The sequence below is a fragment of the Melozone crissalis genome, unplaced genomic scaffold (genome assembly GCF_028551555.1).
Source record: "Melozone crissalis strain CALT ecotype California unplaced genomic scaffold, PUWL_Pcris_2 ptg000041l_1, whole genome shotgun sequence".
NCBI classification, from domain to species: Eukaryota; Metazoa; Chordata; class Aves; order Passeriformes; family Passerellidae; genus Melozone; species Melozone crissalis.
In genome coordinates, this window is record NW_026535819.1 from 7,560,378 (window position 1) to 7,586,460 (window position 26,083).

Sequence of the window (26,083 nt, forward strand, 5' to 3'; positions counted from 1 at the left end):
ACTCCTTATCTCAGTAACTACTTTTATTTTTTCTAAAGCTTGAACTCTAAAACTCTAAAATTTCCTTTACTTAGCTTAACATGTCTCTGCTTTAAACTACAAATCCACATTCTCACTTCTAGCACCTCAGTTTGGGAGCCTTTTCAAGGTCTCAGATCAAATCCTGGGTTTAATTCTAAGCTTTGGCTTCCAGGCCCAAAGTTGTGAGAATTCCCTGAATTTTGGATTCCAACAGAGCACCAAGGCAATCACACTAATGAGGGCACTCTCTGTTCAGAGCACTCTCCACAAGGGAAGTCCAGAGCTGCAGCTGTCCTGGCATTTTGCATGGGTTAAATGAAGCTCAGAGTGAAATCAGGGCATGCCCCCACTGCAAATGGAGTAGCTTGGATGCAACAGCCCTTTGGAGCTTTGTCTCCATCTGTTTTTATGACCTGGGCAAAAGAGATGCTTTAATAACTGGAATATTTTCAGATATTTACATGAGAGATGAATGCAGAGCTGCAGGGGTGTTTGCTTGGCTGCTCATTTTTTCACCCAGTGAGTAAATCCTATCAAAGCCTTGCTGCAGAGTGGGCAGCTCCAAACAGTGCATGCCAGCAGTTTTGGAAACATGAGAATGATGAGTTTTCCTTTGGATATTTGCTTCCTACAATAAGACAAATGAGTATGTGTGTTTCTGTGCGAATCACAATATTCTGTCACAGACATCTTTTATGAAAAATCCTTTCCTTAGGATTTTTTCCTCCTGAGAAGCTGAGATGCCTCAGGAACAAAATGTAAACAATGATTATCTGCTGCTGTGAAATGCAACAGGTCCGTCTGTGATTGGCCCATGTTGATTGTTTCTAATTAATGGCCAATCACAGTCCAGCTGGCTCAGACAGAGAGTCGAGACACAAACCTTTGTTATCATTCTTTGCTATTCTATTCTTAGCTAGCCTTCTGATGGAATCCTTTCTTCTATTCTTTTAGTATAGTTTTAATGCAAATATATAATAAAATAATAAATCAAGCCTGAAACATGGAGTCAGATCCTCATCTCTTCCCTCATCCTAAGACCCCTGTGAACATGGTCACAATATTCCCCCATTTATTGTATTGAGGAAAGCTAGTTTGAATCTTCCAAAAAAAGATCTATAGTTTTTCTGCTGGGTAAATGGTGAAAATACAATCCTTCACACAGCCTTGTCCATCTTGGACTCATAAACCTCAGCACTGCCTGGGCATGCAGAATTACAGAGGGGGTCAGGCTGGAAGGGACCACAGAGGGGCAGCTGAAGTTGTGATGGGTTTTGTGTCTTTTTCTTGGACAATAAGGAAGCCAGGGGCAACTCAGGTATTCATGTCTGCTGTGGAGACTCTGAATAGGAAGAAAAAAACAAGTGACCAGTTTTTTTTAAAAATTGTACTGATGGGAGCCTCATCTCAGCATCACTCCAGCTCTCCTAAAACTGTTTTGATATTCAAAAAAACCACTGACTTTTTAAACAATACTGTCCTAAATCCCTTTTATAAATGCCTAGAACCACTCTCAGGCTTTCTGAAACTCATTGTTATAATTACAATCAAGAATCATAGGACTCTGTGCTTTGTGCCAGAAATACACATCCACTGCATTGTTTGCAGAGGAGCCACAGAGAGAAAGAGTGAAGGAGAAATGCACCTTCAGTACTGCTCAATTCAGGAACAGCAACTCCCACTCTTTTTAATTTTTCCTCTTTTGTTTCCCAATTTAACTTGGAGCTGCTGAAATTCAGGCTAAGCTTTGCTTTGTCCACTGTGCTCTGCTTTGGCCTCAGTGCAGTGAACCTCGAGGTTCTCTGTGCCCACCATCCCCAGCAGCCTCCTGGAGGAGGAGGAGGAGGAAGGTGGGGGTAGAAGGGTGAGGAGGGAGGTCTGCAGGATCCATCAATGCCAGCAGAGGTGAGGAGAACTTCATTTTGGGAATTGCTGGAATACGATTTAGCAGATGCAGAACAAACTCTCTGGGCAAAGGGAAGCAGCATCAAGCGTAGTTTTATTAAATCTTCATCTCCTGGGTCACAAAAGAAGCTTATGGGGGGTTTTGGTAGTCTTGTCTGACACAGCACATAGAGAGGGAGCTGTGATTCAACTTTTGCCAGCACAAGGCCTGGAACTGGCTCTCCCTCTCTGCCCAGCAGTGTCTGATGTTGATCCCTGATCCTGCTTCCATGGAAATGTCCCTGTCTGATGCTTAGAGAAGGGAGCAGATAAACATCAGATCTGATTCACCACTCAGTTGCTTCTGTTTTACCTCTGCAGAACATCCCTGATCATAGAAGGTTTTGCAAGATTAACACCAGAGTAATTCAGTGATGGATCCCAACCAAAGCCTTTGGCAAAAACAGAGCAATACCCCTTCCCCATGCCCTGTCCCACACATCAATGATGTGCTCTGTGTTGGGATTCCATGGCATTCAGACTTTCCTGCCCTTGATTCAGGACACTGCTGGGGTACATTTAGTTCAGCTAACCCAGACTTTTCCCCTCTATCTCTTCTCCCTGCAAAATGCCAGGTATGTTCTCAGTGAAACCAAAGCAAAACTCCCTCATCCAGTGCAATTCCAGGTGGGGAAACAGGCAGGCAGATCTGAACCCCATTTCAAACCCTGGAGGCTCTTGCAGCACCTTCCAACAGAAGGTTGGAAGAGAGTGAAAAAGCTTAATCTAGAACTGGCTATCTGTAAACATCAAAACACTTTGTTCAGGATCAATTTTGCTTGTTTGGGGCAGTCCCAGAGCATATCCACAAACACTGGATGAGGAGAAGCAGTGGGAGCAAAGAAATATTTCAGTTTAAAGGTGTTGCACATTTCTTGTCCCCCCAAGCAAACTCCAAAATGCCATCTCAAATGCTATATAATCTGGCTATAAGTAAGGTTTTCAGGTGATGGTTTCAATATTTGGTCTTGGTCTAAAGAAAATGGAAAGAAACATGTTGGGCAAATTTCCCAACCACAGAAACGTCCCTTGCTGATGACAAAACTATTCAGGTTACCTGAGCAGCTCCCATTTGGGCTGTAGGATGTCCCATTGCTCCCTGGAGGGTTTGTGCCAAGTCATGGTGCCCATGGAGGCACGCACAAGACTTTCAGCATCCAAACCTTGTTTCTCTTTGACAAAGTTTTTAGAGCTGAAAATCCTTTGTCTTTACTCTGCCTTTGAGATTCTGGGGTCCACTCAAAGCAACAAACTGTGAAGTTCCTCTGAAAATGGTCTCAGGACCCAAATCCAGTTTCAGAAGCAGCCAGATGACAGTCACGGCATTGGTCTGCTCCTACACCCACCAAACCTGAGCTATTGCTGGGCCGCCTGTGGGTGACAGCCATGGCCAAACACAGAGCTCGGGCAGCTCTTCTGGCCCTTGTCACTCCTTAACTTGCAAATCTCCTTGAGAGAAGGTGACCAGCAAGGCAGGAATTTCTGTAGTGACGTGGCAGAGCCTCCATCCACTCACTCTGACTCTGAACAGCAACAGAAGTGTTGCCCTGGTATTTTAAAGATTTTCTTCTGATGTTGACATTCTTGTAGTGAACTTTCTCGCACACTTTCTGTAAATAACTCGTTGTTTTGCATCCCTTTATGGAGGAGGAGAAAGTTGATGGATTGTTGGTCTGTTCAGTGTCATTGGAGAGGTGGCACTGTCACCCTCCAATCCACTGTCACTCTTGGAAAACTATAAATGTTGGAGTCAGAAAAGAAACTTCCCTTTTTCCACCTTGAGAACAGTGGTGTTCACTTGTGTTCTTTCGTGTCCTATAGCGACAAGAAGAACCAACTTCTAAACACCATCCATCAGGCCAGGATGGCAGACAGGGCAGGAAGAACCCTCCTTTCTCTTCACATGAGTTTTGCCTCCTCGTGATTCCAATTTTTGCCTTCCATCAGCACTCCTGTCAGCTGCCTCCAGAAGATGTGCTTGCTTATCTCGTTGTCTTTCCACTCCAGGTAGGTGTTCCTCCTCAGGTACCGAGACAGCCCCAGCCTCTGCCTCAGCAGGTCCTTGTTCACATCTTCCAGCACGATCATGATGATGCCAGCCTTGCCCTCCACCAGCTGCCAGGACTGGGCAATGTCAAACTCAAAGCTGCACCACTTGCTCTCCAGGAAGTCAGCGGAGATGACAGCGATGACATTCCTGCTGCTCAGAAACCCCTCCTGGATGATATTGGTGACAATGGGCACCCCTGGCAGGAAGTCCCTGTAGTACAGACACAGGTGGAAGGGAGGTCTTCCTCCTTCCAGGGGTTCCACCAGCTCCTTTGTCACCCATTCCTGGTCTTTGCTGGAGTGGATGACAAAGGCGTCGTAGGTGTCGCCTCTTTCTGCGTAGTGTTTGCAGCCACTGAGCAGCACCACGCAGTAGTAGAGCTGGAAGTAGTACCTGTAAACCAGCAAGAGGAGCACCACAACACAGAGCAGCACAACCACCGAGGAGGCAACTTTGCCTGCATCGACGTGGCAGGAGGACAGATCAAAGCTTGGCAGGCTGACATTGGCCACGTACGAGGGAGTGTGGCACAGCATCAGCTCCTCGTTCTGCAGCAGCTCCTGATTCTCCTTGATCCACGTCAGAAAGTCCAGGTACACACAGGAGCAATCAAACAGGTTCTGAGAGATATCCAGCAGGAGCAGGCTGTCAGGCAGGATTTCCCTGGCTGAGTCCAACAGAACAGTCAGCTGGTTTCTGCTGAAATCCAGGACTCTGAGGGCTTGTAGTGGCTGGTAGACTCCAGGATCAAAAGTCAGGAGCTTATTGTTGCTGATGTTTAGCTCTTTTAGCTCAGAGAGGGCATCAAAAGTACTTTGATCCACGTGTTCCAATTTGCAGCTTGAAATATCCAAGGTGTGCAGGTGACTTAGGTTTTTGAAGTTGTTTGCCAGCTTATTGTCTGCAAAGGAGTTTCCTGCCATCTTGAGCACTTGCAAAGAGTTCAAGCCACAAAATGTACACTGGGATTTAACTTCGGTTTTAGTGTGGGAAATATCGAGGTAAATCAGTCTCTGAAGGGACAGAAAGACAGGGTAGGAGCCAGGACCAAATAAGGTTGTGTGCTGAAGGTCCAAATATAACAAATTCTCCACATTATTGAAATCTCCAGTCAATCTGATGTAAGAATTGAAGCTTAGATTCAAGTGTTTCAAATTTGGACAATTTCGAAACTGATGGGAACAGCATCTGCTGAAGGTGAGTCTATTCTCACTCAGATCTATGACCTCGAGGTTACTGAGACCCTCAAACTTCTGCTCGAAGGTTTTGAGACTTCTGTTCTTGGTAATACGAAGCACTCTCAGCTCCTTGAAAAGCGACAGCTTCATGGCAGGTACATCATCAAAACCACATTTCTTGCATTCCAGCTGCTTCACTTTAGACCTCACGGGAACCTGTGATATCTGCTCAAGTCCCAGGTCCACCAAGCGAATAGTGGAGACGTTGCCCACGCAGTCAAAGAGAGTGTCTGTGTCATCCTCAAAGTCCCCAAGGCAGATCAGGACAAACTCTTCCATCTGCACCTGGCACAGTCCATCCAAGAGCCCCCTCTCAAAGTCCTGCTCTCTGTCATCGTCATTGAACACCCCAACTATGAGTCTGCTGACCTGCAAACCAGCCAGGCCTTGCAGAGAAGTTTGCATCATGGAGCGCTCAAAAGCAGACCTGAGAGCCAGCTCAGCAAGGTGGATCCCTGCAAATGCTCCTGGCTCTATGGATTTTATATTGTTCAAGGAAAGCACCAGAGTGAGGTTGAGCCTGTTCCCTTCCCTCAGGGCATCAAGGTCTCCTCTGGAGATAGATGTGATCCTGTTAGAGAAGAAGCTCAGGTGCCTGAGGGAGGTCATGTTGGTGAAATACTTGGGAAGCTTCAATGAAGTAATGCTGTTGTGGCCTAAATTCAGCTCCTGCAGAGTGTGCAAGTGGCCAATGGGCAGCTCAGACAGAGAGGTCCTGTTGGTTTCCACCAGAACCAGTTTTTTCAGAGATGTTAAGCCATTGAAAGCTGCTTTCCCCAGCTGCTGGAGGGAGTTGGCAGTTAAAACCAAGGTGGAAAGGCTAGGGAGATCCATAAAGGAGTTATCTTCTATTGCATGGATGTGGCACCTGTTGGGCATGAAAAGAAAATATAAATGCATGAGACACTGTCCCTTCCTTGTTCTCTGAGTGCTGCTGTGGCTCAGCCTCACACTGGGGGCTGGCTTGGCTTTGCTGGGCTGGGCAGAAGCATCCCTGGATGTGCAAAGGGAGCTCTCCTCCAGCAGGAGACCTCCTCTCACCTCCTCCTCTAATCCCAATCCTAAACTAGAGACCTGGAGACCTGGTGAGGATCAAAAATCCGTGCAGGCAGCAGGAAAGAAGACTCCTAGCCATCAGTTTAGGCCAAAGAGGCAGTGTGATGACCATCACTGATGGAAGAACCAACCAGAGCCAGCATTCCCTCACACCTGGCACATCCCCAGCCCTCTGGGTGCCACCTCAGCCCCACCTGGGCAGCCCCAGTGGCACCAGAGCAGGGCAGCTGTGGCAGAGCTCACAGCTTGGCAGCAATTGATATCTGGTGATGGCTCAGAGGGAGCAGAGCCCAGGCTGAGAAAAGGAAGAGAGGAAAATGATCGTGGCCCCCTAAGGTGTGTATGATGTGGGAAGATCCAGAATTTGAGACCCAAATCCATTGTGCAGTGAATCCCAGCAGAATTAGTTTAATAAGGCAGGCAGTGCCTCACAGCACATGTGCTCTGCCACTCAGCCAATTTGGAGCCAGAGCTGTGACGGGGCTGAGTGACATTTCTCAGTGAAACAATTTACCCAGAGAAACTGTTGTCTGAAGTCAATGGAAATTATACATCAATTCAAATTTGCTAATAGGCCTCCCCCATCTCCTCCCCCAGATATGTGAGGAGAAGGCAAAAGAGAATATGTTGATATTTTAAAACAGCCTTTTAGAAAATGAATGTACCTTCATGTTATTTTTTTTTATAAACTGTGATTAGAAAAACAGCTCACCCAAGATGTTCCACTTCAGAGTTTTTGTAACAGTGAAAAGTCTGACATTTTTCTTGTTCACAGACAAGTGAAACATCCTCCTCCTCCTTCTCACATTCCCAGCCTACAAGATCAGACTGACAGACCCAGCTCTGATGGAGGGTGTGCACTCAGTGACTGGACTAAAAGCTGCTCATCACTTCACCACGGGGATGTGCAAAATGACAGGCACAGGGACAAAGTCACAAGGAAAAAAAAAAATAAACAGCCAAGACCAATAGACCCCAAAATAAGGCACCATTGTAACCCAGCTGGTGAAGAAAAATTTACCAGGATCCACATAATAAATCCATTACCTTGAAAGATCCAGAAACTGCAGCTCAGGGACTGATGCAAAATAATTTGACCCCAGTGATTTCAAATTGCTGAAACTGAGGTCCAGGTTCAGGGTGGTGTTTGGGACTCCATCAGGAACTCCAGAGATGTTCGGTCCAGTGCATCTGAAAGTTGTGTTAGGGGTGATCTGTAACAGAGGCAGACCCCATCATGGTCAGCATCTGCTCTCCATGAAGTGCCAGGAAATGTCACTGTCAGGAAAGCAGGAGCAGAATCACCCTCCTTGCCATTCATTTCTAAAGGAGATGCCCTGAGTTTTAGGAAATAATCTTACATATCCTAAACCCTTTTCTCATTCCTAATAGACCCAGTTCTACTCCCCAGGAAGAATTGCATTTCTTGCTGATTAAAGCTGGGAAAAATTACAGGACAACATTCCTTGAGGTGACAGATAGACAGCCAGCAGGACAAACACTGATAGATGCACTGCATGCCCAGGAACAGATCTCAGCTCTCTTCCCCTGCACATAACCAAATATCTGAACCCAAGGCAGCTTGAACCAAAGTTATTCTGCAAGGAAATAATTGCCAGCAAAACTTTGCAAAATCTGTGTCAGGTACTAGGTGAAATCACTCTACTGCACAAACCAGGAAAAACTCTCTGTTTTGTAGAAATTAGACAAAATTTAGAGCCCTTCCAAGGGAAATATAATCTATTACAATAACTGCACTGCAGCACCCTCAGAGATACAGAAAACCAATGAGAAGAAAAAGTTCTTGCTGCTGGTTCTAGTTCTCAGATGTTTTAGAGACTAGAATTTACTTCAAATACTTCAATCACTTTGATAAAAACCTTGGGGGAAAAAAAGAATAAAATAAAACTGGGCTTTCCTAAGAGGCTTGAGGCACAAATCTCCCAAGCAAAGGGAGAGAAACAGAAGGATTTTGTGCTCACTCAGAGCTCACATACCTCCAAACAGGGGTCCATGAGGCAGCCTGCCAGTGGGGATGGGACAAATGCCAGCAGCAGCAGCAGCACCAGGAGTGTCCCCAAGGGAAGGGCTCCTCTCCTGGGCATCTTCAGGAGGCCAGGAGTGCAGGAGAAAGGAGCATGGAGAGAGAAACCTGGAGACAGACAGCTCCTGCAGTGCCAGGGGTTGTGTTTCACCACTCCTGCTTATCTCACTGCGTGTCTCTGAGGGTTGCAGAGAGCAAGAAGGGAAGTGAAACTTGGTCACTGCCTTGTTTCTACACACCCTTCTGGAAATTGTTAAAAAAAAAAAAAAAAAGCCAACAAGAAAAAAAAAAAAAGAAGTAATGACAGATATAATTTGGGCTAGAAATGAAAGAGGAATATGGGTTTCATCAGTGCCACTTGACTTGATTGCATCTGATTAGCTCAGGTCAAATTGGCAAAAAAAAAAAAAAAAAACCACCAAAAAAAAAAACCCAGCAGAATATTTTGTGCAATTCTGAGCCCAGTTTCATGCTCCACATCCCATAATTCAAATGCACTGGTTAGAGAGGGTGACTCTGCCTCTGCACTCCTGCCATGCTCCAGCTTCACCCTGGCAAGCACTGGAGAAGGGCTCAGCTGTGGCACAAGTTTCCTTAAGCCAGGTAAGCACAGATTTATCTCTGGCCAAGCTCCTGTGAACAAACACTCAGGTTTCATCCATCTGGTTGGACCTTTATTGCAATTCTTGCAGGAATATGGCCAGGCACAAGGAGATTCACAGAGTGATCAGAGCTGTGGTCACAGAAATTCTACCCCTCCCCAAAAGCAGCAAAAAGGAGAGGCCCAAACACCCTGAGCTGGGCTTAGAGCTGCTCCCTGCCCTGGTCATGGCTCAATCTCTGTTTGATGCCTGCCTACAGAACATCTCAATGCTGAATTCCCAATGCAGACTATTGTTTCAGGAAAAAAAAAAAAAAAAAAAAAAGCTTTGTAACACCTCACAGTGGGCAATATTAATTTAAGTCAGCTCTGAGCCTTCTAATAAAGCTCCCTGTCCTCATTTAGTCTGATAAATGGTGGTGCATTCATGTATCTCCTCCTGTCTTCCTGGAGATAACTAAGAAATGTTACAGAGGATCCAGCCATAGGGTTGCTGGGTGTTATCAACACCACATAGAGAGAGAAGTGGCAAAAATTTGAGACAAGGGTGGAATATTGGTCTAGAAGAAGGTGGAATAAAGTGTGACAACTCATGAAAGTCTGCGAAAATTGATATTAAATATAAGATGCGATATCAGCCCAGCGAGCAATCCACTTATAAAGGAAAGTTTAAAATATTTCAGAGGTGGGGGTTAGACTTTTTTGACAGGTTAGTAGAGAGAGTCTAGGAGAGATGGGGAAATCCTAAAATAACTGATGATCTCTGCAATAAAAAACACATGGCAGCACAATGGGAGCTAAAACCGACACCCTGATGTGCAGCCAGATAGTGCCCATTAAGCCAGCAGACAAAAAGTTTGTTGAAATTGGGCAAGTTCTACAAAATCCCTGCTCTGAAAAGCCTCTGGTGATTGCAGGTATTTCCTTTTATAGATGGAATCAAAAGTGAATGGAAACAATTGCTGACTGCTTCTGTGCCTGGATTAAGGAAATTGGCAGAGCATCGTGTGTCTGCAGAGAGAACAAATGAGTGCATCCCTTAGTATTCAATATGCAGAATGAGGCAATCCACATTTAATTTTTATCTAAAGCTGAGATGAGCCTGAAGTACTGCTCTAGAAATTACCATTTCAATGGAGACTTGCTGAAGATGCTGAAGAGTTTGGGAGCATCACAAAAATCCCTCCCACAGCCACGCGCAGAGGTCAAGTGGGAAGTGCAGCTTGAAGGGCGTTCAGAGGAGGCGCTGCTGCTGTCACAAGGGACAATTTCACAGCACACATCATCACTTGTTCAAGGACAAGCCCTGCACACACTGCAAGGAATGGGGCACAGCAGAAAACATGCAAGATAGCGGATCAAACCCAGCCACCAGTTTAGAAAGTCAGTGCTGGTTAAGTTCGTGTTGTTCAGCTGGCACACAGCAGACACTTATACTCATGTAAATGCTAGCATAGGACTCGGAAAACTCCAACTTTGACATCTACTTTTAAAAAATTTGGGTCTTAGTGAACAAGACAAAACTATTTGTCAGCAGATATTTGCCTCCAAAGTGCTTTCCCATAGGTATATATTTCACCAGGATAATCCACCCTGAGCTATAACATGCACATGACAAAACCAACCTTTTGGTAGTGTTATGATGATTGATTTGCTGCTGAAAGTGAAAAAGTTAAAGCATGAGAGAACAGATGATGCAAAACTTAAACATTAATGGAAATAACCTTGTCTTACATCACAGCATGAAATTGGCTCTGATGGAAACCCCCGGAGCTCTTCAGATTTGTCCTTGGAGGCACTTTTTATCTGGGTCTGGATCCAAGCATTTTGGCTTAGAGTTATCATCTGATAAAATATGGAAAGTTCCTTATGACACCTCACCCTCACAGCGAATTGAGTTTTCCAAGACCACTGGGTTGTCCTGTCTGATGTTTCGGGCTCTACCAACTCAGTTCAAGAAGAGACTACAAAATAACACCAAATTTCATGTCCAACAACTCAACATTTAATAAATTAAGACACAGCCGTGGATAAAGCCATAATGTCTGTGTGATTGCTCACAAACACCAAAAGAATGATTTGGAATCCCTTAAAGCGACAAGAATAACATCTAAAATCAAACATGATTCACTGCTCTGGCAATTTGCTGGTGGGATCATTAAAGATCTCTCAGCAAGGAGGTGTTACAGAGAATCTGTGTTTCCAAAAACACATTCATGAGTCATCTTTGTTCTCCTGAACATTATTATAATATAAGTAACAGTGCAGACGGTGCATATGCAGCCTCTGTGATCTCAAGCAAGGTATTACAGAGCATAAGACAGCCACAATGTAGCTGGACTGACAAAACATCTTATACTTCCTTATTTTAAAAGAAAATGGTTTGTGAACTCCAGCCAAAAAGGAAAGTTAGCTGAATTCTTGGACAAAACATGTCGGGAGAGCCATGAGAACAGGACTGTCTGTCCCTAGGGTGCTTTCAAGGTCACAGCTAACCCAGTATCACATGTGGGTGAGCAGCTCTCACCCTGGAGAGAGGCTCTGTTCGCTTCTGGAGTCATCTCAAGCAGCTCCCCAAGTCTGTCTGCAAACACAGGCTGAGGAACATGACACAAACTATTTCAAGATTAAACAAAACCAGAAAGAACCATCTCTATTTTATGTGAAAGAACCATCTCTAACAATTATTTCGTTATGAGCTGTGGATCAGAGGGGAGACACTGATGGATCAAAGAGGGGGGAGCATTCCTGAGGTGCTGGCACTCTCACAGCACAGAGCTTGGGGAGCACCACAGGAGGTTCCAAAGGTCCTTGAGAAGCTCAGGATGCTCCAGGTGAGCCAGCATTGCTCTCAGGTGGGCTGGCCACCTGTCCCTGTGGTGAATTAGGGTGGAATTGGCCACTCTGCAGGGGGACCCAGGCTCAGGGGGTGCAGGCAGTTACCAATCCTTAGGCTTCACCTGGCAGTCCTCATACTCAGCAAGCCAGTCACCTGTGCAGGTCTGAAAGGCTGCCTGAGTGGAAACGAAGAGCGACAGGAAATGTGGCACAAATTTAACAGCAAGCTGAATTTTCCCAGCCATTCTGCTGGGAAAAAAAAACCCCAACCAATTTATGTAAATTACAATGAAAAATGGCGGAAAGAATAATCTGAAAATATCTTTAAGATCTTTTTTGCTTCACATTCCACAACCACATTGCATCCTGAACCTGGGGAGTCCCTACCTGGCACAGTAACCCCTGCCTGAACTGGCAGGCACAGGGCAGAGGCAGTGCTGGGGCACACAGAGCCTGCACCAAGACTGGGGAGGGAGCTGAGATTCCACCAGGACAACTCCTGCATGCCTGTGACTCTCACTTGTGATGCTTCCCCATGTGAAATTGATGCCTAAAGAGGCTGACCTGGAACAGAGTTAAAGGAATAAAGGATATTTATCAAAAGGCCTTCAAAGGATGCACCTTGGGCAGTGCAAGAGCTGGGTGTTGGCTCTGCCCAAGATGGATACAAGATGGATAACTGGTCATGAGTTTTCACACTTTTATAAGTTTTGATAAACTTAAATTTTGTAAATTTACATACTGGGGTTAATTGTCCAGTTACAGCTCCAGGTGATGCAGTCCCATCCTCCCAGATTGCTGTCCTCAATTTGTTGTTGTTGATATTCCTTGAGCCTGAAGCTGCAATGGTGTCCTTGGAGATCAGGCTGGAAAAGGATTGCTCTGTGTGACTAAGCTGTGAGGAGAACTTGCTAACACTTTATATGAAGTCAGAGTCACACACTGAGGCAGTACAGAATCTAAAAAATATGAAAGTTAAAACTTAAGGCATAGTGGGTTTAATAATGGAATCACAGACTGGTTTAGATTGGAAAGGACCTTAAAGTTCATCTTATTCCAACCCTTGCCTTGCTCTGAGCTCCATCCAACCTGGCCTTGGACACTTGCAGGGATGGGGAAACCACAACTCGACTTGATGGAAGATCAGCCTGGAAGACCTGGAAGATCTCACAGCTTTGGAAAAGAGAGCAACACCCAGGCTGAGAAACTGCACACTCATTTTAGGGTGTCAGAGCCAACCCCAGCACCCCTTCTCTCTGTCTGATTGACTCCAGCTGCAGCTCCAGAGCAAGGAGCAGCTGCACTGCAGGCTGTTTGTGGTGCCTCTGAGTGCCCAGGGAGGGCATGGAGGAGCAATCACAGTCTGTTCTTGCTGCACAGCACAGCCCTCTGCCAATGGTGGCACCCAGCAGAGCTCAGCATGGCTGAGGAGTTTCCTAGCACACAGAAGGACTGAGACTGGTGCACACAGGCGGCAGAAAAACAACCCAAAAGGCAAAATCCAGGTTGGTTTGATGAAAATCAGCCAAGCCTGCACTGGAACAGGCAATGTGTGCCATCAGATGGGCTATTCCCCCAAAGCCAGGATCAGATGAACACCCCAGAACTATTCCAAAGCTATTAGGGAAGAACTGTGTCAAGTAACCAGGGACAAATACACTACTAGGAGAAGTGATTAATCAGTGTCAAGATAGTCACTATCTGTGGCAGCTACTCCATATGGATTATGTCAGGTCATTAGGAGCCCTACATTTCACTGTTTAATCTAAACGCCTGGAAGGATTTCACACAGATGGTGGAGGCATCCAGCCTGGCCTGCCAGTGAGTGACAGTGGAGCTCCCTGGGCCCCTGGAGAGAGGCAGGCTGGCACCGAAGAGCCCAGCAGCACCTTGTCCTTGTGCCTGGCATGAACCATGGTCACCCTGGGCTGGCCAGAGCCAGGGATTCACCGAGCCATGGAGCTGAGGGTGTCCACAGTGCCTTGGCATGGAGCACTGTGCTTACAGGGGGGTTAAATTCCTCCCACAGCCCTGAGAAAGGTGGGTTGGTGTGACCGTGTTCACAGGGGTTCTTGGATGAGGGAAGAGACGAGGATCTGACTCCATGTTTCAGAAGGCTGATTTATTATTTTATGATATATATTATATTAAAACTATACTAAAAGAATAGAATAAAGGATTTCATCAGAAGGCTGGTTAAGGATAGAATAGGAAAGAATGATAACAAAGGTTTGTGGCTCGGGCTCTGTGTCCCAGCCAGCTGGACTGTGATTGGCCATTAATTAGAAACAAGCACATCAGACCAATCACAGATGCACCTGTTGCATTCCACAGCAGCAGATAATCAATGTTTACATTTTGTTCCTGAGGTGTCTCAGCTTCTCAGGAGGAAAAATCTTTTCCTTAGGATCCTTTCCAAGATGTCTGCGACAGATTGGCCACCTCAGACTGGTACAGGCTATTCTCCTGAAGCAACAATAGGACTTATTTCCTTTTCTTTCCACCCCCATTATATCCTTATTATGGTGTCTCATAGCCTGATTTACATATGTTTTGCATTTCTGTGGCTTTGACTTATCCTGCTTATTCTACCTCCTCTCCCCCTCTTCTCTCAATGAGTCTGCTGTAGGGCAAGGATTTATTCAGAGCATCACACATGAAAGGTGTGCAGGGCATGGAGCACTGCAGAGCTCCAACTTTTTGAACTGGACACAAGAAAGGTTGATCTGGGGACTTGATTTATTAAAAATATGGATATTGATCTAGTACCGATATCCAACTGTGATGGACAAAATCTCTCTAACAGTTTAAAGTTAGAAAGTGAATGTTTATTGTGGGATAGCTCCCAAATACACACTGCAATTTACAGGTGATTACAGAGTCCTTTTATCTCTACAGGTATTGAATACCCAAAATACAAATACATATTCATAACTTTGGTGCATCCCATTCCCCAATTTGTATGGTAATTAGTTCCAAAGCTATTAAGCATGAGTAGTTTGTTCCTTGAAATGGGTTGGTGGTCCCTTCCATGGGGAGGGGTCCCAAAATGAGGGAGTAAATGAAGTCTTCCTCATTCTGACCTTTCTACCTTTTCAATGCGAATATGACAAATGAACCTTGGTAGAACTCCCATTCCCCATCTTCAGTTGGTTTCAGAACAGAGGAGGCCACAATTCTCTTGTATTCCTAAAAGCTCTTTATCAGTTTCTATATTCTTCATAATAAACCCAGCTAACCAAACATTGTGCTGACAAGCAATCAATTATTACTTAACTACTAACTCTTAACTTCCTCAAGGCCTACCCATTTATTTTGATTAACTCCAATAAAGATTACCTCTAACTAAAACCACAGCTCCTCTAAAATCCCTAAATTCTTTAAAGTTTATGTCTCAGACTCAGTGCCACAATTGAAGCATGGTTAAATATCGAGCCCCTGCAGCACTGCTGTGACACTGGGAGAGCCTGGAACAAGGGGCGGCTCTAATGATGAACTGGAGAGATTACAGATCCCTGCTTTGAGGGAAATCCATAACATAAGAGCAAAAACTGTGCAGCATTTCTGCTTTCTGTGAATTCTGAGAGCCCTGCCACGGGCAGTGACCGTGCCAAGGCTCCTGAGCCCAGTGTTTGTGGTTTCTCTGCCATGACTTGACACGAGATGACAGGAAAATGTTGCAATGGCTGCAGCAGAAAGTGCAGAGCCAGCTCCTGTGAGCAAAGTTCTTGTGTACTCATCACCCAGGGAGAGAATGCAAACCCTCCCTGGGGTGAGTTCATGGCATGCTCACATCAGCTCCCAGACATGAACACTTTGATGGCATTTGCCAGGAGAAGAACACAGAATATTAATTGGCTGCACTGCTGAGAGCCCACTTCTGTTACTTGCAAAGCAATAAATTCCAAAAGAGTGGCTGAGGCAGATCCAGGTGCAGGTTTGCCTGCACTTGGAGGGCTGTGTATTGGAATCTACAAAACCTGGGTGATTATTCTCTGCTTTTTGGGGAGCAAAGTGTGACAGTGTTCACAGGGGTCCGAGGACGAGGGAAGAGATGAGGATCTGACTCCATGTTTCAGAAGGCTGATTTATGATTTTATGATATATATTTCATTAAAATTATACTAAAAGAATAGAAGAAAGGATTTCATCAGAAGGCTGGCTAAGAATAGAATAGCAAAGAATGATAACAAAGGCTTGTGGCTTGGACAGAGAGTCCGAGCCATCTGGGTTGTGATTGGACATTGATTAGAAACATCCAACATAAGACCAATCACAGATGCACCTGTTGCATTCCACAGCAGCAGATAATCAATGTTTACATTTTGTTCCTGAGGTCTTTCAGCTTCTCAGGAGGAAAAACCCTAAGGAAAGGATTTTTCATAAAAGATGTCTGTGACAAGCAAAGACTGCTTTGTGCACAGAGTAAAACCTGAAGCAGTGTTCCTGATGAAGGATTTATTCCAACATCGCTTTTCTCCCAGTTCTGTTCAGTTTGCATGTTTTGGGGAGATTTTTTTAAGCATTTCTTTGGCCTTGAGTTGCCTGCATCAACCAGGACAAAACCACTTCTGTTCCAACAGAGGAGGAAGCAAACAGCCACGAGCAGTGGGAACATAGGAAGGGCATTAACCCTTTGCAGATCGCAAGACTGGGTGCTATGGAAAGCTGTCAGGAAGCAAGGCTGAGATACCAGAAGGGAAGTTACCCAGGAAAAGGAGTGACACAAAGGGCACAGCAAGTGCCCTGCCAGCTTGACCACAGTGAAGGGCAAGGAGGAAGGAAATGTGAGGAAAAGCAGAAGTTTCACCTCCCATGGACACAGCAGCTATAAGGGTGCTGTACTGATGTTCCCACACCCCAAATGAAGCTGCTGTCAGAGACACAGCCTGATCTAAAGCAAACCAATCCTGTTGGGAAGGATGAAAGTTTGACAAGAAAGTCTCACAGATATGGATGCTTAGCAGAAAGATTTTTAAATGTAGAGTCTGATGAATGAATAGAGATGGAAGCAAGTTTTGATAGAGAAGAAAAGAATTGCTGAGCCAGTCTCACTGGATAACCAAGGAGGCAAAGGGTGTGTTAGTTAGAAGGGGTTTTATGGCTTAGAGCAAAGGATAAACCCACCCCAAACAAGTAGATGTTTTTACCAAGCAGAAAGACAGCACAGGCAAACAAGTCAGCAAAGTTGCAAGTAGAAAAAAGGTCTCAGAATTTTCCACTTCCAGAAAACTGAAAAACAACTTCTAGCTTAAACTGTAATGTACTGACTTTGAGTGATTGGAGAATGGTAACATGAATATGGTAATTATAGCAGTTATGATAGGCTACAGATAATAGTTAAGGTATGGATTGATTCTGCTGTATGAAGATGCTCAGCAAAGAAAAGTCTATAATGCATTGTAACCAAAACCAAAGGGTCTCCAGGCCTGCCTGTAGCTGGAGCTGACAGCTGTGGGCACAGCTCTGTCACCCACCACCCTGGGCTGCTGTAACCTCTTGGATACAATAAACTGCATTTTGGAGAGCCCCTGGAGTCCCACATCTCTCATTTCGGCTCTTACACAACCCCACTTTTAGGGTTTGCCCTCTAATGGTTGTACAGGAAGAGTTTTCTTCCCAAGGAACACCTAGCTAAGAGGCTGCAGCAAGGTGCTTGTACAGCAGCTTGCAAATCCATCACTGTTGGTCCTTTCTGCTGCAGAAGCAGCATTTTGGAGGGGTTATATCTGAGTTAAACCCAGGAAGGCAACGATTCAGGAATAAAGCAGCAACAAGGGAAGTAAAGAAGGGGAAACATAACAAAAATATAACATAGCTGTGTCCTGGAAGAAAGCAGAAGAGGGTGAGAAGGTGTGGCTCCAGAGGTGGAATGTGGACAGGAGACAGCACCTATAAGTGGTATTTTAAGGTGGCTGCTTAAAATGTGGAAGATCTTCATCACACAAAGGCCTGGCAGGGTGCCTCCATGCTTAAAACAAGCTGGAAGAGACATGGAATGCTCTGATACCACGCCAAGGTGGCACCATGATATTTTCTGAAAAATCCTCTTTGCCTGGGATTTTCTCCTGGGGGGCTGAGAGGCCTCAGAGAGGAATGAAATCAATAATTATCTGATTGCTGCTCCTGTGTTTGCTGCTTTGGAATGTGGCTTGGCCATTGTTTGCCAACAGGTGAATGTTTGATTGGTTCCATGTGAATTTTTTTGATTTAATGACCAATCATGGTCCAGCTGTGTCAAGGCTCTGAGGAGTCAAGGGTTTTTCTTCATCATTCTTGTGAAGTCTTCTGATGTATCTTTCCTCTTTCTTTAGTATAGTTTTAGTGCAGCATTCTTTTAATATAATGTAGTTCATAAAATAATAAATCAGCCTTCTGAGAACATGGAGTCAAATTCTCATCTCTCACCTTGTCCTGGGGACCCTCACAAACACCACACCAAGGAACACAATAATAACTAAAAACTGAAGGGTCATGAAGCCATGGGAAGACCTCAGAGGAGATATGAAGGTAATTTTTACCTTTCTCACCCAAATTCCCTCTCCCACAAGACTGTGTCACCTCCTTGAAACCAGAAGTGCATTTGCTCTCAAACAGAACAATAAAAAAAAAATAAAAAGAAGTTTCTTGCCTCCTTCAGACAGTCATGTTTCCCAACAATTAGCAAATCACTGAAATCTCTGAGTGCTCAACCTGGCCCTTTTCCAGACAGATGAGTATGACTTTACCTCACTGCATTATGTTTAGGAAACAATCTGAAATCCCATGGCAGGGATGGCACCCAAGCCCCCTCCCTTTCTCAGGGACTAAGGATGGGTTTAGCATCTCATTTTGGTACTTTTTCCCAAAGAACCCACGAGCACAGGGTGGCTGCTTGTGAAACAGGAGGGGATTGCCCAAGGGCTGTGACACATCCCACCCTCCACCTCTGCAGTCAGCAGTGGGAACCAGGGGCCAGCAAAGTGCTCTGAACCTCAGGGCATCATCTCCCACCCCACAGGAGACAGGACAAGCTGTGACCTGCTCAAACCTGCAGCTTCCCCTATGGAAAACACCTTAGCTGGAAGGGGAGAGAATTTCTCTTTTTTCACCAAGAGTGACCCACATTGCAATAATGGCTTGGAGCAGTTTTGTCCTGGTTTCCAGGGTAACCAAAATTTCAGCATTGACCTCTGGGCACATATGGAGGGTTTAAGTCCAAAGCAATGATTCCCCTGGTAGAAGATCTCTGGGAAGGGGAAAGAGCAAGCATCTGTTCAGGATTTCAGACTCATGCTTTTGCAATACTGAAACCAGCAACTGCCTTGCAGCTGGGACCAGCAGCTCCTTCCACACTCAATTCATGAAAAAAATTATGTAAATAAAACAGGATAGGTGCATGGACAGCACCTCCAACACTCAAACAAGGAGCATCTGATGGAAAGGTGGTCAGAAGATGAGGGCTCAGGAACACAGATCCTCTGGGTTGGTAAAACACAGAGCTCCAGGAGTCAAAAAAGCTTTGAATGGAAGAAATCAGCACAGTTTAAACAAATCCTATAAATCACAATTTTTAACAAATCCTGTAAGAAATCAGCACAGTTTTCACAAATCCTGTAAATCACCACACTTTTTAACAAATCCTGTAAGAAATCAGCACAGTTTTTAACATATTCTGTAAGAAATCGGCACGGTTTTTAACAAATCCTTTAAGAAATCAGCACACTTTTTAACAAATCCTGTACAAAATCAGCACAGTGCAGGCATCACACTCCTGAACACCTCCCTGGTCCCCCAAACACTTCACATTCCTCGCCTGGATTACCTCACTTCATACTTTTTAGCAGGGAAATTTTTTTTACTATTTTTTTTAATTTTACAATTTTTTACAATTTTTAAAATGTTTTATTTCTTTTTACAGCTGTGCTTCACCAGGAGATTTGGCATCAAACCTGAACCCAGCCTGGAGTCACTGTGTGACCTTGCACAAGGTTATTTTACCACGCTAGGCCTTCAAGCTTCTGCTGCATTTGTTGCAGGTTTTCAGCATCCTCAGAGTGCCTGGCAGGCCCAAAGTTAATTAAAGATTGCACAGCACTGCCACAAAGATCATCAGCACCAAAGACAAAGTATCATTAGATCCATTAATGAAATAATCCTCCATCATGCGGTGATGGCAAAGCTGTGCTCCAGAAGCAGAGGGTGTAACAGGCAGCCCCAGGCCAGAGAGCTGGGAGAAGAGAGAGTTCTAAGGAATGCCAAACAAAATTCCTCTCATTTTACACTAACTAATTATCAGTGATGGTCTCCAGGCAGGGGAAGCACAGGGACACATGTGAGAGGGCTCACACTGCACAGCTGCTCACCAGAACCTCTCAGGTTATCTGGGGCATGGAACCACAGGCAGAAATGTAGCTCTGAAAGGGGATTTGATTGCAGAAATGTGGTGGGGCAGACTGGAATGAGAATTACACTGCAGTGCTATGATAGGGGAGGAAAAGCTTTGCTTTCCTGTTGGAGCAGGTCTCCAAACCTGAAGCAGGGTTTATATCTGGTTATTCCCCTATCTGTGCACATTTGGGGAGCACTTATTCATCCTCCCATTGTTTGCCCACATGAGGAGAGAGGGGCTGGATTCCAGTTGCATTTCTAATTTCATTTATTCTCTCATTTCATGACAGAGCTCATGACAGCCATGACAAAGCTCCACTGTGAGCAGATCAGTTGGACAGTGCACACTCTGATTGCCCTTCAGGGCACATTTTCCTCACTGTCTGCATCCCACATTCTGCTGGCCTGTTGGCTCACTTGCAGTGGTTTCCAGATGCCAATGGGCAGCACTTAAATGAATTTAACCCTATTTCCTTCCCTGCTTATCTGCACACAAACCCCAGGCTGCTACCACCCATCAGCAACCGCTGAGACACAGATTCATTCAACAAAATTCCCCAGACACACAAGGCATGAGTAACAAACCCTCCAAGAAAGGCCTTTCTCCAAACAAAGGATGCTTCCGTGAAATAAACCAAGTTCCTTCCATACTAAAGGCTGTCAGATGTGGCCTGAGAGTCAATGATGGCTCAGGAGAGTCAGTGATGGCTCAGGAGATCCTTACAGAGGTCTGAAAGTGCATGATTTTGAGCTCATGATCATTTTGTCCTGTCTCCCAGGTCCTAGTCACTTCAGTTCCATGAAGTGAACAGTTCCAGCCTCTTCCCAAGCAAATAAAGAGCTCTTCCACAGAGGAATTTAGGTGGAAACAGTTGGAGAGCTGCCAAAGTTATGTCAAGCTGTCCAGGGCCTTGAACAGCTTGAGTTTTAGAAAATCCTTGGCCTCAGGTGAGCCTCATTTGTTGCTCCAGGCTGTGAACAGGCTGTGGGATGCCACCAGGCACTCTGGAAGTGACCATCAGCACCAGGGGATCTGAGGCATCTCCATGGCACAGACTCTGCTTCATCCTGATGTCCTCCAGACACATAAAATATGCAAAGGGTAGGGGAGCTGGGTGGGTCAAGCCTTCCTTTCCCTGTTTTTCTGGGTGATCTGGCACATTGAGACAACAAACAATCTCCCTGCCAGGCAGGTCCCACCTCTACCCTGATGTCTTGGTTTGGAAAGACAGGAGTCTGCTAAGGAGGGCAAGAATCTCCCCTGAAATGGAGAATGTAAACCTTCCCCACTCCTCCAAATTGCTATAAATTTTAAATTAAGGGGCTCTCAGGCAAAAATATGGGAGCAGGAAATAACAGTTCTTTAATAGGGAAAAGAAAAAAAAAAAAAAGGATAAAATAACAAATGCAGTGCACTAGAACAACACTGACAGAGTCAGAACCCAGCCTGACACCCTGTGGGTCAGGGTGTTGGTGGCAGTCCCATTGGAAATGTCGCTCCTCCTGCAGTGTCAGGGGTGGTTCTGTTGGAGCAGGGGGATCTGTAGAGAAGGATGGATTCTTCCTCTGAAGATCCAGTGGAAGGAGAGGCAGCTGCTGTTCCTCTGGGGAATCCCATGGAGAAAGCCGTGCTGGTGTCTCAGAACCTCTGGATTATATCTGGGTAGCAATCCTTGGCTCCTCCCTCTGGGCGGAGCATCTCCCAATGGGATGTTATAGTTCTTATCAGCCATGCAGTGACATTCAATAGCTGTTATCAACAATGTCCCCTCCTGAGGGAGGTGTGAATGTGGTCACTCAAAGAGAGAGATAAGGCAAACTGCCCTCTTGGCAAAGGTAATCTGCCATACAGATGGTAATTGAAAAAATCTTGCATTGCATCTGGAACACCTGAGCCCAAGAAGCAGGCTCTGGAGCAGAAAGGATGCTCAGGATCAACACAGCTCCTCCCAGCACCTGCACAGTGGAAGCACTGGAGGCACAGAGCTGCTGCCCAGGAGTCTTTCCCCCTCACAGCCCCACCAGAACAGGAAAGGAGCCTGCAATTGCTGCTTTGACTGCCAAGCACTAAACTCCAGTGATCAGCCCTGCTAAGCCATGGAGTTTGGAGTGTTTAGGTGTCTGAGAGTGACTGACAGCCTTAATTATACAGGGACAGCATCACAGCTCAAAGAGACAATTGCTGGATCAGGCTGGGGAGAAGCAGGAACAATATTCTGCTCTCTTAGAGGGAGGGTGCACAAAGTGAGAGCTCAGCTTCCCCCTCTGATGGTGATCATCTAATTATCCTCAATGAGCTGGATACAAATCCCAGCTTAGCAGGGGGAAGCACACTGTGGTGCTCTCAATCCACCTATACCCTGGTCTGGAATAAAGATCTTTGGAAGTCTGATTAATCCATCCAAGCAAATCCACTGCTCAGCACCAGCCTCTGGAACTCGGGGCTGGCAGCTGCTGCTGCCCTGGTCATGCTGAGGAGCTCCAGAGATCCCTCTGTGGTTTGGCTTTACAGGGGAAGCCCTGAGAGCCTGGTGTGCTTTGGGATAGAGGGTGTTTGGATGGATGTACTACAGGGGAAAGATATTGGGAGTGTTGCCCAGAAATATCTTAGAGAGAACAAGCTGATCTCTGCTGGCTGCAGACCTACTGCAGGCACGGGGGTGCCCTTCACAGGCTGCTCCTTTGGATTAAAAATGCAAGAAAAGGCTTCTCTTGGCATCTTTTTTTCCCCCAGACTAGGCTTGCAGACTCACATTGTGCTCTCCCTCATAAACAGGGTTTCCCTTTTTTCCTACATTGCCAAAATTTGCTGTGAAAAAGCAGATGTGAATCTTTCAGCCTGTAACTCCACACTGGGGGAAGAATTTCAGGTGTGAGCAGTAATTTTGTACTTGCAGCTCCCCATCCCTCTGCCCTGTGCCTACAGGTAGGGCCAGCCTGGCACACTGAGGGGTTCTGGCTCTTTGCTCTTTCTAATTTCATTTATTCATTCATTTCATGACAGAGCTCATGACAGGACAAACTGAAGCCCAGGGAGGGAGAGGAGGTACAAGGAGTCCCATAATCAAATACAGCAACCACAGGGAATTAATTTAATGCTTTGTGCTTAAGTGAGGGAAAGACAAAAGGCCAAAGCATTTAGAAAATTCTGTTTTCTTTTTATTTTTATAAATAAAAATTTATATTTCTGTTTTTTCTTTTTATTTTTATTTTCTGTTTTCTTCTTTTTTTAATACATAAAAATTTATATATCTGTTTTTTTCTTTTTATTTTTATCTTCTGTTTTCTTTTTATTCTCAAGACATGATCATCTAAAACCATTCCATCTGTCCAGGACTGGAGCAGAGGCTGGAGGAAGTGGAGGTCAAGCAGTTTGAGACTTTTTCTCAAAAAGGTCTTTCTCAAAGCCTGCCTTTCACCAACACCTCCTTGCCTTGAGCAAATCAGTCCCAAATATTTGTATTTGCATACATGTAAATGCAGCCTGGCTGCCAAAGGGCTTCATTTGCCCATTTCAAGCTTCTTAGGATTCTTTTCACAGAGGCTTTTTCTTTTTTTTGCATGGGTTTTTTTTCTCCCATTTTAATTAAAGTATTTGTCTCCACAGCAGGAAATGTAAACTGTGCAGCAGGCAATCTTGATATATATTTTAAAAGAGGAAAAAAATCTTTAGCTAAGTTATTATCTTCAGTTATGCACAGAGGCACTCTCTAGTCCTTTTTCTAGAAGCCAGAAAAAATTAAAGACAAAAGGAAAAAGAGGGAGGCTGATCCTTTAAAAAGTAGGAAAAAAGTAATAGACAAGTTTTTATTCTGTGTCTTGAAATGAAGGGTCAGATTTTTTTCGCTGCCAAAAAAATTCCTCTTAGCAAAACACAGGATTTTTTTTTCTCTAAGAAACATCAAGAGCTGGGGAGTAGCTGAATTATTTGGAAAACCTGCTGCTCAAGGTCTGGCTGCTTAGCAATGGTGAAAAATCTCATTTTATCTGAGTTTAATTGAGAGATGGCAGAGCTGAAAGGAGTGGTTTGTGTGTGTTGACAACATCCTGGATTTGGAAATTAGTACTGTTCTTGGTGATTGGAAATCTGAAGGGAAAAGGATTGATTTACTACTGATTTACTACTGATTTACTCCTCTGTGCCTCAGTTTCCCTACTTGCAATTATCATAGCTCAGGCTACAAACCTGGAATCATTGGCAAAGAGCAGCTACGAGTCCCTGCAATAGACCAAGAATAACATAGAAACCCCCAAAAGATGCATCACCCTCCATCCTTCAGAGAGTAATGCATGAATTGAGTTACCCTGTGCCTTTTGTCCATCAGAGATTCCAAACTTGGAGATAAAATGCTTAGAAAATGTGAGTGCATTCTGGCTGATTCTGTTTCCCTCTTGTCATACCCCTCCCAGCCTCTGTCTCCCTTACTCCGCGAAAAAAAACAAAAAAACCCTCAAAAAATTAAAAATCAGCTTCTCTAAATATTGTTTCTCTCACATCAGCCCAGCAGGAGAGGCAGAAATCAAATTATAACCACTGAAATAACCATCAGTGCTTGGTGCCAGAAGGGTGGGTGGAGACACGGGAACACTTTGCTTCAGGCTTCCAAATAAAATAAATCTATCTTTATTAAAATAAACAAGTGCAAAAGAAGAAACAGAAAGAAAATCAATCAACTGCATTTACAACAGGGAGATATCAAGTAGAGAGTGCTCCATCCAGCGAGAGGGACAAGAGCTGCAGGAATCAAGCCCCTTCTCTCCTTCTCTCTTGGAATAGGATTTTTTCCTCTTCCTCTCCTGATTCTGAGTGTATTTTCTCCTGGATATATTTCTTCTTGCTTATGGAAAAGTCTCAGTGAGAACTTTTTTTCCTGTGGGGACAAGGATGAGAAAAAGCAGAGCCATTCCACCTTGTGCCAATTCCAGACAATCCCCAAGAAGGGGATCACACTGCTTTCTATCTGACAACAATTTGAGCACAACTCGCTGTGTTTATACACCTCAAAACCTTTGTAGATAAGACCAGATAAATACCAGGATTGTCACTTCCAGATATTCTAACAGAGTTTCCTCTCCTGCGGGGATTATTTCAGGAAAAAAGCCTGTTCTGTATGGAAATGCTGTTACAGCTTTTTCTCTTCATCCCTACGGTGCTGTCTGGTTTTTGGCTGGGAGGGATCTGCACCTTCAGGAACAAGCAAAGTAATAAATTCCTCTTGCTTTATATTAAAAAAACCAAAACAAACAAAACAAAACAAACAAAAAAACCCCCACCCAATAAAACCCAGGGAAAAAAAAGAAAAAAAAAAGAAAAAAAGCACTCAAAAAACCCCAAAAAACAAAACAAAACAAACAAAAAAAAAACCACAAAAAAAAAAAAACACACACACACAAAAAAGCAAAAACAAAAAACCAAAAAAACACCAAAACCCCCAACTAATTCCTCTTTCTCTCTCTTTTTCCAGCTGGCAGCCGAGTGTGTTATTGTCATGCAAAACCCGCACCGGGGCTTCATTCCGCCCATTGCCTTTGGAGCCCATCTCCGTGCCTGGGAGAGCTCAGGAGGTGACAGCAGGGGAGATTTGGCATCCACGGGAGCTGAGCCAGCCCAGGACAGCTTTCCTCAGTGCTGGAGGAATTTGGGACACGCTGCTGCTGCTGCTGCCCAAATTAGCCCTGGACAGACCTGCGCTGCTGCCAGGCTGGGAGCAGCCGGAATTTTGGGGAAACAGGGAAAAGTCTCAGCTCTGTTCAGCCCGGAGGAGTGGAGAGAGGGGAGAACTCTTTATGGTCTTCAGCATCTTCAGGAGGGGCAGCAGATGGGCAGGGATTATTATCTTTTCCCTCTTGGAATCAGTGGCAGGAGCCAGGGGACGGCTGGAGCTGTGGCGGAGAGGTTTGGGTGTGTGGAACAGCAGAGA

At 45.0% G+C, this 26,083-nt stretch overlaps 1 protein-coding gene across 1 annotated transcript; it reads right to left on the reverse strand.

Annotated features, from left to right (window-relative positions):
* Positions 1-3,864: 3,864 nt before the first annotated feature.
* TLR4 (toll like receptor 4) lies at positions 3,865-8,423 on the reverse strand. Its single transcript, XM_054284373.1, has 3 exons — positions 8,307-8,423; positions 7,357-7,523; positions 3,865-6,121 (listed from the first exon to the last, which is right to left on the reverse strand). Exons 1-3 carry the CDS (start codon positions 8,412-8,414, stop codon positions 3,865-3,867), a joined length of 2,532 nt encoding a protein of 843 aa, XP_054140348.1. The 5' UTR covers positions 8,415-8,423.
* Between the last annotated feature and the right edge of the window lie 17,660 nt (positions 8,424-26,083).